At 36.5% G+C, this 14,029-nt stretch overlaps 1 protein-coding gene across 2 annotated transcripts in view; it reads right to left on the bottom strand.

The window, feature by feature from the left end:
* The window catches only part of LOC132095398 (zinc finger protein GLI2-like), a 79,365-nt gene extending 65,999 nt beyond the window's left edge, over positions 1–13,366 (bottom strand). The window contains exons 1-3 of one of the 2 annotated variants that reach the window (XM_059500333.1): positions 12,916–13,366; positions 5,447–5,603; positions 1,004–1,124 (exon numbers count right to left, since the gene is read on the bottom strand). In XM_059500333.1, the coding sequence (XP_059356316.1) occupies positions 1,004–1,118 (115 nt within the window). In that variant the 5' untranslated portion in view covers positions 1,119–1,124; positions 5,447–5,603; positions 12,916–13,366. The remainder of the gene's footprint in view (positions 1–1,003; positions 1,125–5,446; positions 5,604–12,915) is intronic. The other variant, XM_059500332.1, reaches the window with a different exon arrangement.
* Between the last annotated feature and the right edge of the window lie 663 nt (positions 13,367–14,029).

Here is a 14,029-nt window from a genome sequence, read left to right as displayed (position 1 = left end):
TGTGAACATGCATCAAAAACTTAAGTTGTTATTTTTGTTTTCTTTGTGCACAAAGAGTATTCTCATAGCTTCATAAAAGGAAGGTTGAACCCCTGATATCACTGGACTGTTTTAACAATGTCCTTAATAGCTTTCTGGGCCTTGAACGTGTCAGTTGCACTGCTGTCTATGGAGGGTCAGAAAGCTTTTGGATTTCATCAGAAATATCTTCATTTGTGTTCCGAAGATGAGTGAGTTTGGAATGACTTGAGTGTGAGTAATTAATGACCGAATTTTAATTGTTTGGGGTGAACTAACCCTTTAATTATAATTAAAAATGAAATTTTTATTATTATTATTATTATTATTATTGAAAATTTAAAAAAGTATTTTTGCAAAATGTCAAAATTACTTTTAATTATCACTTTAAATATTTTTTATATCAACAACAATTTAAACTACTAGGCATATCAAATTTAATAATAATAACAATTTCTAAAAAAAAAGTGTAGTTACTGTTAACCAAAACTAAATATCAAATGAAAAACTGTCAAGTTTAGGTTAAAGTACCAAAATGTTAACAAAATAAAGGTAATCTAAAATATATGAACTCTAAATAGAAGACATATATAATGATAAATGCACAAAACTAAAATGAATACCGAAAATATCAAAATAAAAGCTAATTACAAATAGGAATAATATTGTAATAGCTTGAATAGTACTAATGTAACACTGTTCTAAACAGTGTTCTCCTGTCAATGGAGTTTGCAGCCCAATGCTGTATTCTCGGTATACCACCAGGGGCTAAATGAGTTTAGCTAACAAGCTAAGCCTGGTCAGGCAACTTAAACAAACACACACAAAAAAAAACGCCACAAACACTTCGTAAGTCAAACTACTGTATAAATGGTCTTTACACAATTAACCGGAATAGGAAAGAAAGTAATATAGAGGTGCATTGCCTCTCTTGCATTTCTTTTCACTAATGTAGTGGCCGGTTTTCCATTTGAGATTACCGTACCTCGTGATGCTGTGGTCGGTGAGGGCTTTTTGGGAAGGTCTGAGAAACTTCTGCCATCCAGGCCTGAACCCTTGCATTCCTTCTTTTCTGTGCTGGTGGGACTCGTAGTCTCCATGATGAGCTTGAAAGACAAAAACAACAACTGATTTATAGCGTTATTTGATCTGAACAGATGAAACATGCAACAAACAAATAGGTAGCAGACAAAAAGAGGCATCACAAATGCACTCCAAAGTCCTTAAAATGCATCAAATCTTCCAGATGGCAATCAGTGGGTCTGACTGAAATGTTTCCATCATATAAACTACAATTCTAAAGAAAAATCCCTCACTTCCCTCTGCTCTGTCTGATGACTCGTCTGTTTATTTTGAGAGCTTAGAGGAGCCGTTGTAGAAATGCCATGTTACCAGAAGAGACAAAGCAGAGAGCGTGCGGAGAACCTCCTCTATGGCAGCTCTCAGAGCGCTCAAGTGCCTGTGCTGAAGGCAGATGACTTGGCAGCACGCCGCTTGTTTAACTTTGTGTAACCTACAAGATTATCCTTGGTTTAGAGCAAACAGTGAGCGGTTTAGGATTGAAAAGAGGTCCAAACTGAGGCCCTTCAGTCTCTGATTGTGGCTGCCCATGTTGTTTGTTCTTCAGCAAATAAACAAGTATGTTTCATACACTATATGCAAAGCATGATGTGCTCAGAATCAGTTTAAATCAATAGGGCAACACATCATTTTCACATCAACACTCATATTATGTAACACATAGTTAAACGACTAAATGTTGAATAGATCGAAGAGCTGGGTGATTAATCAAAATTGGTTTCATTTATGATTTAGACTTACATTAAGAAGATTATGAAAATAAGATAATCAAAATAAAAGATCATTGTGCAGCATTCTGTTTCGCATTGATCGGAAACTCGAAGTACACTACTGTTGATCTTATTCAAATACAATCTTATATAATAATAAAAAATAAAAAAACACCTGAAATTTTCATAACACAAATAGGGGAAATATTAGAGTGCTGCAAAAGGCAAACTATGCGTGCAAAGTAAATGATGCTTTACTTTTGACCTTTTGAAAGTTGTTTCTACATGCAAATCCAAAATATAATTTTCTTATGTTCAGCATCCTGTAAGAATTCATGTGGCCACATTCATTAGCCTTTTCTTGTGCCAGTCAAACATCCCTTTGCCAAGGTAAGCCGATTAGAGGTGGACTGTTGGAGTTGGCCAGCATCTGTCTCAGTGCTTGTTAGCCAAGAGGGTACATTTGCCATCCTGTCTCACTGACACCTCTTCACACTTTCCTTTGGAGATGCCTCCTAATGTTGCTTGTGAAGTCAGTGTTGTCATCAAATGTACACAGGCCAATTATAACAATTGGGACATTTCTATATGTCTCTTATGGAAACCACCTTCTAGGACTTGAGGTTTTTCTTGTTCCATATCATTAGCACGATTGTTAAAAGAGAATGTTAAATGAACTGAATCACGTTTGATGACCTTAGTCAAACACAAACATGCTATTACTGGCACTGGTCACCTTCATTTGCCAGTAAAAGGTATTACTGCAGCCAAATCTGCCTTGGAATCGACACACAGTAACAATGACTCATAAATACCTGTCAAAGATGATAATTTATTATTTCAAATAACATGCATCAGAAAATTTCTTGTCACCGATATCTAGAGAGCAAAGCCAACATAATATATAGATGATTATATAAATGAACAAACAAACCATCACTTCCATTCAAACATTTGGGGGCAGTACAATTTTTTACAAATGTTTTTGGAAGAAGTATTATTTTATTTTAAAAAATACAGTAAAACTCAAGTATTTTTACAAATTGCACAAATTACAAACTGTTTTATTTTTTTAAATGTACTTCTTATGTAACATTTCTTACTATTATCAATGTTAAAAATAATGTCTTAATTTTATTGTAAATCATAATTCTTTTCAGAATTCTGTGATGAATAGAAAGTTCAAAAGAACCACAAAATAAATAGAAAATACATAAAATAAAATAGTAATTTTATGTAAAAAATGTCTTTAATGTCACTTTTGAGCATTTTAACAAATCCTTGCTGAATAAAAGTATTAATTTCTTTAAAAAAAAAAAAAATTATAATAATACAAATACCCAAAACTTTTGAATGGTATATATATATATGCCATTTCTTTTAAAATGCATGAATGGATCAATGAATGAAATCTATTCATCTTTTAACAAAATTTAGAAAATTGTGCACTATTCAGTGGCAGGCCTGTTGGTGGTTCTAAAGCTAAGGATACCCATCCCAAAATAGCTAAAATTCTACCAATTGATTTGCATAGCCGATATATAAAGTCCCTATACTACTCTTTTCCAATCCAAAGCCAAACTCTGACCCTTTGACGAGAAGATCTGACAGTACAGGTGTGGTAACCGAGTAAACAGGTGGTGGTGAGGGTGAAAAACGACAAGAAAGCTACTCTGTTCTTCTGCGTGGCTGCTTTGACAAATGCAGCGTGTGAAAAGGATCAGAATCTCAGGTCCGCATGACAGAGGGGTGTGAGACCATGCAGGCTTGTGGGCTAATCCTCCATAGCCGCCCCCAACCTACTGCTGGGCCAGAAAGTTCAGTCGTGACCATTCCCAAAATCCCCCCTTTGAAAACTCCTGCTCACAGACTGACCGTGTAGACCACCTTAACAAATTCTCCGTCACAGATAATGATTAGAGCTGAACAATTCACCGAAGGAGGAAATTTGATTCACTTTATACTTGTTGTAAATTTGATTTCCTTCTAGGCAATAGTTTGACAAAAGCAGGTGAAGTCAAGCAATAAAACTGGACAAAATCCACTTCATCTTCACAACTTTCCCTCCATTCTGAGGAATGCAATTACGCCGACTACTTAACACCAGCAATTATGTGGACTCAGTACCAAAGTGTCAAAAGTGTTTTTCTTCCAGGAAGCTCCATAAACTTTTCTTCATTTTTTCCCCTGAATGCATGACAGGCAGCTTTGACTGCTTCTTTCAGTGCCTGTAATCAGTCTGAAAGGAAGCAACAGGTGTGGAAAAAGACCATCCACCCCACAGGACTGGGAGGGTGAAAAAAGGACAGGTCGACAAAACCCAAAGATAATGAGAGAGAAACCCCTGTGGCCCTTCTGAACAATCAAATGGATGCTGAAGAAACACCATGGACCATCTTATACAGCTGAACATTTTCTATCAATAAGTAATGAGTGCAATTCTAGAAGCACATGCTTCTCGGATCGCATCATAAGCTCAAACCACAGGATAGATACATAAATAAACAGCTAAATTAACAAATAAACACATTCTGTATGCTAATAACATGAGCATGTTTGGTGTGGAGCTTCATTCCTTTTCAACTGTGTTACGGCTTGCCTCACACAACACAATGGAATGCAAACTTTCTCTTATTTGAAGATCTCTCTAGTCTTCTTTGGGACCTTATCTTTTGCAATAAACCATACTAAGCGGTCATAAATGCAATTGTGAATTATGCATCAACGTACATTTTATATTAGAACAATAACTGTGCTTTTATGACTGATAAGACTGTAATACCTTGCAGTAAAAAAATAGCTTAATAATGATGATTTTAGTAAAAAAAAAAAAATGATTGTAAAATGTTATCACAATGCATGCAACATAAAAAAAAAACACACACACACAAAAAAAACAATTGGGAATACTGTTCAGTAAATTTTTACCTACAGTCAATCTTGGTCATTTAAAGTTAAAATGCTTTTTGCAAACAATATTTTATGCCATTCTAATACAACCAATGAAGCCTTACCATTGAAGTATGGTACAGTAAAATTTCTAAACTAAATGTGCTTGCGTTCTTGCTCTCCACTGTTTGAAGAAAATCATCTTCATTTTTCTTTGATGTTTACTATGTATAATCATCAACCCACATGAAAGATCTTGTTATTTCTAGATTATAATAATGCTGCACATACTCAATAACACAATCAGAATCTCTCACGATTGATCTTCATAACAACCAAGAATATGATTGGGCACAGAAGTCAGATGTTTCAGAGCAAAGCAGCAGAACCACAAGATCCTCCTCCGAACACTGACAGACCTGATGAGTTGGCATGCAGAATCAGATATACCCCGCTGACCAGCAAGGAAACGTCTGAAAGACCAAAGGATGACCTTACCCATCCCCCCAACCCCTAAACCCCTACATATATGCAATATCCTGTGGTTGATCTCTTTGTCCTCCTAAAAATCTGAAACAGATGTTGACTTTACAACCAAGTCTATCGTTTCAGAAAGCTTCTCAGCGAGGGTCAAAGCGAAGCTCTGTTGAGTGTGCTGAGAATGTAGTTGTATATGTTTGTGCACCTAATTAAATCGTTATGAGAGCTGTGTTTATACTACAAGTGTTTATAAATAAGGTGAGGCTTACTGAGAGGATACTTTAACAGAGCGTAGTGCAGCTGTTGCGTGTCACATCACAGATCTCACGAAAGAATTTGCTCTCTCTGCACACCATTTGCTCGGGTCACAAAACCAAATGGGTAGTTAGCGCTCTCTCGCTTCAGGCCCAGCTGTCATCCCTCCGTCTGTCCTCCCAGAAAGAAACAGACACAAATGTTAATTACACGCTTGTGAAGGCAATTATAGTTGTGGTGTAATGTAGTTTCAACGTAATTAGCAGTTAACTTACTGAATGGGACATATTTTATTGTACACTTTGGCTCGGCAGCTTGAGGGTGTTCGGTATCATTACGGGTAAATATCATTACGGCTAAGGAAATATAATGAATGCCAACCGAACAACCAGCACATGGCTGTTTTTGGGATTATGCATGTTTTTAAACAGCCAATGCATTTTAACAAGGGTTAAATTCTTTTTTATGTTTTTCTTTTCAATTATTCAATAACTATGGTCGCCTAAACCTGCAGAAATTTAAATAAATAAAGAAATGACTTCACAAAACAAATACAATCCTAAATTAAGTACTCATATGATTTTTGTATTACTTTCCCTTTATCAATTATTTTCTCTGTTTATTTTAAACTTTATATTCTTCTTAACTTTATTTTTTTATTGTAACTTTTTATTATTTTATTTATAATAATACTTTTTTTTTATAAATATGATCCTCCATAAATATTCAGTCTAAATAAATAAAACCTGTGGTGCATGACCTCAAGCGTGTTTTGCTTTTATAAAATAGCAAAAAAAAAGCAAAAAAGCATTATGATAAAATACAGAAATGTTTAATTAATTATTTAATATTTGAATTAAATGTATTGTTTAATTTTAATAAATAATACTTTATTATCAGAAATGTTCAATTTATTATTTATTTATTCATATTATTTGAATTAAATCTATTGTATAAATAATCTGAACAAACCATTCTTAATTAATAGTGATCAGAATAAAAAAGCAAATAATATAGTTCATTAGCCCAACTGTAGACTGTTATATGGTTGCAGAGATCATAGATTTGTCAGTATTTATTTTATTTATCAGCAATTAGCAAAACTCGTCTGAACAGAACCTAGAGCTAGAACTATCCAAGTGTTCATTTTAATGTTTGGTTTATGAGCTACATGCACAGTCCTGTCTTGAAAATATCAGTCCATCATTCTCCTATATAAAGTCATCCCTGAACCCTGAGGTCCACACATCTCCTCGGTTCAAAGTGTGAGGCTTCTCTGTTATCTTGGTCTCTCTGATGAGGTCTTGATGGTGTCGGCATGTGTGAGCCTATTTTACAGCTTTTTTGTTGTTGTCTGTTTTGCAAGTCAGTGGTCTGTCAGCTGTGCAGGGGTCCGGAGGGTGGAGACACACTGGTATCTGTAACGTGTGATAGTGTTTGTGTGGATTCCTATTAACTTTACCAGCTGCTTTACACCCTGACACTCCATCCATCTGTGAGCTGGCTGTGATAACCTGCTGGCCAATTAGAGACCTATAGTTTATTGTCAGCACTATTATAAATATCAGTTTGAAACATCAGGCAAAAATACAGCTTCTGTCATCATTTACTCACCCTCATGTTGCTTCAAACCTTTTCTTCTCATAAGCTATTATGCTTATAACAACAACAGGTTATAGTGACCAGGAGCAGTCAAGCTCCAAAACTACAAAAAGGACGATAAAAGAGGTCCAAACAAAGGTTTTCTGAATCCATACAACAGAGTGCTTGAAGGAGATGAATTTGTGTAGGCCATTCCGTAAGTTTGCATCACTCTGGTTCCCTTCGCAAAAAGCCAATAGGACTTTTCTACTGGCTTTAGGATTACTGTAGAAAAAGGCTGTGTGTGTGACCAACAAAAGTTTATGATTCTTCCATGTTTTGATCATCAGTGTAATCTTCACAAGTGAACACAACTTTTATGAATTTTGAAGCCTACATAAAAATGGCCAGACGTACTGTAAAACGCTAAATCTATTCTATGAACGATTACACCACCGTCGAATGATTTCAATGTTACCACCACTAAGCTTCTTACAAATCTTATGATCCTTATTTAAAATCTACAAGCTGGAAAGAATAAGTTGGAATCATTTGAATGAGTGCAAGCACAAAAACCATCCCAGACAACCTCTGTAATCCCATTTAGCCACTTGTTAGCTATGGCCTTTTTCAAGACACAAAAATTCGTAATAAAAATCATGAGCGTGGAATTACTGATGTATTTTATGTCGCTGTGAAAATATCTTGAGCTTATGTTAACCACAGACCATGTAACCAATAACCCATTATTGATGTTCACTTGTTTCCAGCTTTCAGGATTCACTGCTTCAGCCCTCTATTGTTTTGAGTAGACCAAATCTTAGCATTGCTATGCACAAAATAATGACAGAATTTCCCGTTCCCGTCCCCTTTCATAAATGTTTTTAATCTTCGAGATACACTGTTCTAAAGATCCCAATGTGGGGAGTCATATATTTAAGCTACACTGGGAATTGCGAGATGATGACAGGGACACACATGATCCTTATCTAGCACAATGTAGTCTGAGAATTCCACAGCGAGCGCGGCGTTCAGGGAGAGGCCACGAGCGGGAGTGGACATGTGTGTCGGGGGAAAACAGAGCGGGCTGATTGCTAAAGATTACCACATGGCTTCTCCTTGCTCAACACATCCAGCTCGTCTTCCAGTCTGTCGGAAAGGAGTCTGTGGCCTGGCGGGGATTCAGCACTCCTCTTTGGATCTCCCTGCTCATCCTATGGAACGCAATGAGACGGATCTATCTGCCCACTCCATTCCTGGCAAGTCTGGTCAGGAGTTGGGAGGCCGCCTGATAAATCACAACTTCCTTGCAATGACTTCTCCGTTTCCAATAATTCCGGAAACAGAAGACTACCACGGGCGAACTGCCGGTGGCCTCTGCAATTCAGACTGGATTTCTGCATCCGATTAGCTCTTGACAACAAACACTTGGAACAGTGTGCTATTGTTTGAGCCTGTGACAGTGAGAGGGTAAACTGCGACTGTGAAGATGATAGAATAACTGTAATAACGATACAGGCAGCTGCTGTGAAGAGGTTCCCATAATGGAGAACTGGATAGCCTGTCAGCAGCCCTTCAGGAATTAATTAACTAGCACATCAAAGGTAACCCTCAGAGGCCACAGTGTCACACGGCACTTTGATTTAACGCTGATAGTAAGCTGCTGCACATAAGGCCTATCCTGACACACACACAGGTTTAGATTCTTTCCTCCCTTGTTGAGAAGGATAGCAAGTACAAGTTCTACCAACTCAGTGGTTCATAAACTTTTCAGGATAAGTACCACCTTTGATCAAATCCCAAAAAAAATTCGAGACAGTGATGGGATTTGTAAAGAATTTATCGATTCCTGTTCTGGACTTTTTTATTCATCTTAACAATTCCAGTTCCTTAACAGCTTCATCAATGATTCTTTTAGTAGCTTCAAGAAGTATTCAGAAAAAAGAAATGTAATTTCACTGATAAATAGTGAGATAATTTCAGTAATAAATGAATAAAAAACACTTTAAATTAGTTGTTTCAGAATTTTTAGACAGCACAAATATGAAAACTGGTCTCAATATTTCATAAAAACACTAAACAAAAAAAAAAGAAAAAAAGAAAAGCTAAAACATATTTAATTTAACTGACAAAATACAAAATGTGTATGTTAAATGACTCTTCATCATGTGAATAACCAATCGATAGCAACACTGATTAGTAAGCTGTGTGTGTTTAATTCACTAAAAAGAATTGACTAAGAGTAGGGCTATGCAATTAATAAAAAAAAATGGTTCAATTTCGATTTTGGCCTCCAACGATTATGAAAATCCAATAATCGCAATAAATCAAGCAGCCCTACAATAGTCAATCATTTTTGGGAGTCAGTCCACATTAACCGCACTTTATGTTTCTGATTAACTAACAAGAACAGACAAAAAAAGAGTCATTTGACTGGGAATCAATCTACACTGTTTCCACAAATTAATAAGAAGTAGTATTGATTCAAAGTCACTTGCTTGAGAATTGGGCTACACTAGTTGCACTACATCGAGAATTAAACTCCAATATTCACAATCTGTATAACAAGTATAATCTATATTTGTATTCTTTGGACTTTATTAGTCAGGGTGATGCATGGACTTTGATTGCTCCCATTACCGTATAACATTTTATAAAGATCATACATTAGAAATAACATTGAAAAAGCTTAATAATTCCAAAGGGAAAAAGGACTATATTGAGTCGTGGGAAACTCCTATGCAGTCTGAGAAACACTGACCTCACTCTGACCATTATCTATACATATAATTCCCAGTACCACAGCTTGTTTTTATGTTCTATGGATATTCCAACGTACTCATCTGTCACTACACCTCATCTAAAATTCAAATACAGACTTGTAATTTTGGTTGAGTATGATGTTTATTCATGGTCAGCTAATAAAATAAATGTAGGTCCGTCCTCCGCACACTGTGTCTGGAGGTTTGCATGAATCACAGGTGGACGTGTGGTTTGGGAAACGTTAGCCATTCACTGTGTATAGAGTCACAGCTATGGCAAGTCAAATATAACTAAATGTAAACAGTATACATTTCAACTGTTCATTTTCCAGCTGTTCTTTAAACGGTGGCTCGCCAGCCCACAGCACAAAGGAAATGAAACAGTGCACGTATGAGAGCGAAAAAAAATGCAAAGGAGAACAAAGTAGAAGGTTTACAACTTAACAGGCCTCAGAGGAAGGTAAACGGCATTCTTGCCCATGTACTTTCTTTACCCGCACACATGAGCATGCATTACACCAACAACTTTTTCCAAATCCACTGGGATCTGGAATTCATATAAAATGCATTGATGCATTATTAAAAAATAACACATATGGCGAGTCTCCAGCATATTTAAAAGATCAACTAGTTCCTCAAAATGAAAACTTGCTATTTCTTCTGAGGCACCAGGACTCTCTGTAATGGGCCTTATTTCCTTTAAGCTTGGCAAAAGTTGCCAGTGACTAATGAGGTCAATCAATCAAACCCTGGCCTTTCACTGATTTGCCATATGCTATTTAATGGCTTTGTAAACTCTTATAATATGCTTTTTTTTTCATGGGTTTCTTTGATGAAATTGGTACAAACTTAACAATGCCCTGATAGTTGCATGAGAGAACGAGGGAGAAAAAACTCTGAAAGACTCCATCCACACTCATAAACCGGATGTGATGTGATCCTAATTAACCCTAGACACTTGTGAGGGAATGAGGCAGATGTCTGGAGGGGTGTCCGACACCAGCTACTAAAATGCAGGGATTGTCCCGTGTCCTACGGGCCAAAGCCAAGGAGATGGGTTTCAAAGAACAGCCTTTGAGAGGGCAAATGAATGTAAGCAGCTACCACTTCTCACATCTCTGTTTTCTCACCACACTGCCCTCATCTTCAATTCAGAACGACACTAGAAACACGGTGCACTAACTTGAAACACAGCTGTCTTTCACAGCACTTTTAATGGCTATTAAAGTCTCATCAATTCACTTTGGGGCACAAGTGTACTTCAGGCACTCTTGCTTGGTGATAAAGAGATTCAAGGTCTTGCCTGAGACCAAGATACAAAGTCTAGGTCTAGTTCAGCTCTTTGAGACTCCAAAGAGTTACGCCTTTTTCACTTGAGAATTAATTCATTTAGTTTGCCGAGGAAGTACAATAACTGCATCTGTATTCTCAAGAATATGACAATAATTTTGACAAAATGTCCTTGATGTATTCCATCCTAAGTGCAGAGGTAATTCTAAAATCTTTTCCTTCGATGTCATCACATTGTCTTGTCTCGTCCTCCCCCTTTATGAGCGTTTGTTAAAATCTCCCGCGGAATTCCAAGGCTGTACAGCCCTGATTTAGGCAGCAGGACAAGAGAGAATGTGTGAAAATGTGCAGAGCTGCAAGGAAGGGAAGATGAAAGTGACACGGTCGACCCATGTTTCTGAAGCTGATGACCGTAGCCCAAACCAGGCTGAATAATCTGAATGCACCATCTTTTTTTCTTTTTCTTTTTTCTTTTTGAATCCTTTCACTCGCTTTGCCTCTGACTGCTGGCGCTTCTCATTCTACACAATGGTAAATTCACTAAGACCTTTTATTCTTATGCTAATGCTCTCAACTGGGCATCACATTAAATTTAACACATGCACACACTTTTCTGTTTTTCAGGAAAACAAGGCACACTCTTGCCGCACTTTTTTTTGCCAATCCTTTAAACACACAAAGTGAAATTTAGAAACACCTAAATTATTTGCAGTATTTTTGTACTATAAAGTTACTGGCAACTAGTTAACCTACTAGAGCTTGTGTTTCAACAGAAAAACCAAAGAAAACCAAAGAAAGCCAAAGAAATGTTGTGCTTGTTAAATTATAGGCATACATAATATATTTTTAAAAATCTTCTTTGGGAACTCACTTGGAAAAACTAACTATGCCATTTAAAAACAGACTACATTTTAAGGGAACAGCCGGGAACTGTTTATTATTAAAAACCGGTTACATTTTTCTAAACCAGAACTGAATTATTTTAATGACACTGGGTTCATCAACACTGTTTTCTACAATTCTATACCTTCACTTAATCTTTAATATCTTAAACGTACAGCCCATCGTAGCCTGACTGCCAACGACTCTTATGAACCGGTTCTTTTGAAGTGAATCAAAATCCTAGTCTGATCCTGAACGAATAACTCATGATTTAAAAACAAACAACGCGATAAGTGAGGCTTAATTCCCGAACAAATAACTTTTGTGAGCTTATAAATCACTCGTTTACTTAATCAATCTGATTCACTTTCTAAATCACACTTTTGTCGTGTTTGGATTCGAAATAAATAAGCTGTTAGGCTACTGATGTACTGTTATGTTGCATTTAAGGCTAAAGAAACCTCAATCTTGAGTAGGTAAGCGCCAACGTGAAGGTAGCTCTAGTATATTTAGGATAATTAGGGCTATTTGGAATGCATAAGTCTGTTTGGGATTTCTTATATCCAGATCTCAAATCATCAAGTCATTTGGCGGCAGATTGCTAAGAATGGCAAAAGGCACGCAGCAGCCTAAAAAAACTAAACGAATCTTCAAGAACCGGAACCGTTCAGAAGAATCTGAATCGGAAACAGAATCGCCAAATTCTTTACGATTCCCATCCCTACCTGGGACACTTGATAAAAGTTTGGGATTGTTCAAGTCACTAAATATAACTAGTGAAAAGTAAACTGCTAAATCCTTTTCTCGTCAGCATGGCTATATTGTAGCATATAACACATTCCAATACAGCAAGTTGATGTCGCGACATTTAACACGTTAAAATGAAACGCAAACTCTGTTCCCATGAAAGCTGCATGCACACTGTGTTTGCTAACTTAAGAGTAAATCATAACGAAATACATATTTACCTGTTTTGATGCTGTAAAGTTAGTCAGTTGCTCAGTTGTCCAGCGTGCATCCGATAAAAACGTTATTGTACTTAAAAACGAAAATGCTAAATGTGCCTTGGAGTCTGGCACGAAACTCCATCAGCGAATTATTTTTTAGTGCAAAAGCAAATGTTTAAGTAAAAACTAAATCATTCGCGGACGACGAAGCGCTACAGTTGCATGTCGCAAACTTTGACGATCCATCATCTCGCGACTTCAAAAGACTGTAGTTACTCGAACATTAAAAAGCGATTTAGCCGTCAACACGACAGAAATGTACCCCAAGCAAGTTTGTTCAATCGTCAGATGTGATGTGCGGCGCGAGATCTGTCGGCGTGATTTGTTTTCAGTCCGATCTGCCCTCCTCTATCTTCACTTCTCCCCCCAGTTCTTTGAGTTTTGGGCCACTCTCTTCCCCAGATGGGCCGGGTTACATCAAACCAAAGGTAATGGAAGCTTAAGAAGGGTTGCTTTCAAGTTTAATTGGAAATTTGCAAAACCTTTGCATAAGAATATTTTATATGGTTCTGAGTGAATCTTTGAGCAGTTTAAACAACTCTTTCTTTCTTTCTTTTTTTCTTTCTTTCTTTCTTTTTTAAATCTGCTCCTTTATAGGCTATTCATTATAGCCTACCTCGTGTTATTAACTCATACTTTCCACTGTTAAAATATCATCCCAGCATTTTTCCCTGCGTATTTCACTTTTCCACTCTTTTTCCAGTCAAAATTGTTTTTAATTAAATATAGTCTAAAAGTGCAATGAACTGTATATTGTGAATGATTTAAGAATGAATAAATAAAAATGTTTGCACAAAATCACTGACTTGTACATTAAATGTTCCCTTCTGAATGACCTGCCCAACGCTGTTGCCATCTTCAAGAATTGGCTAAAAACACATCTCTTCCATCTTTATTTAGACCCTCTAACTCTAGCACTCTCTATTCTAATTCTATTCCTTTAAAATAACTTGCCCTTTTAGACTCTATTCATTTCCTAACTGCTTTTCTTAATAATAAAATAAATCAAAAACTATAGTAAACTACTTCTAAAAAATAACACTAGCTTCTCTATTCTTTTTCTGTTCTATCTTTT

The sequence above is a fragment of the Carassius carassius genome, chromosome 19 (genome assembly GCF_963082965.1).
Source record: "Carassius carassius chromosome 19, fCarCar2.1, whole genome shotgun sequence".
Taxonomy (NCBI): domain Eukaryota; kingdom Metazoa; phylum Chordata; class Actinopteri; order Cypriniformes; family Cyprinidae; genus Carassius; species Carassius carassius.
Note: the sequence above shows the minus strand (reverse complement) of the source record. Positions and strands in the feature narration are given on the sequence as shown.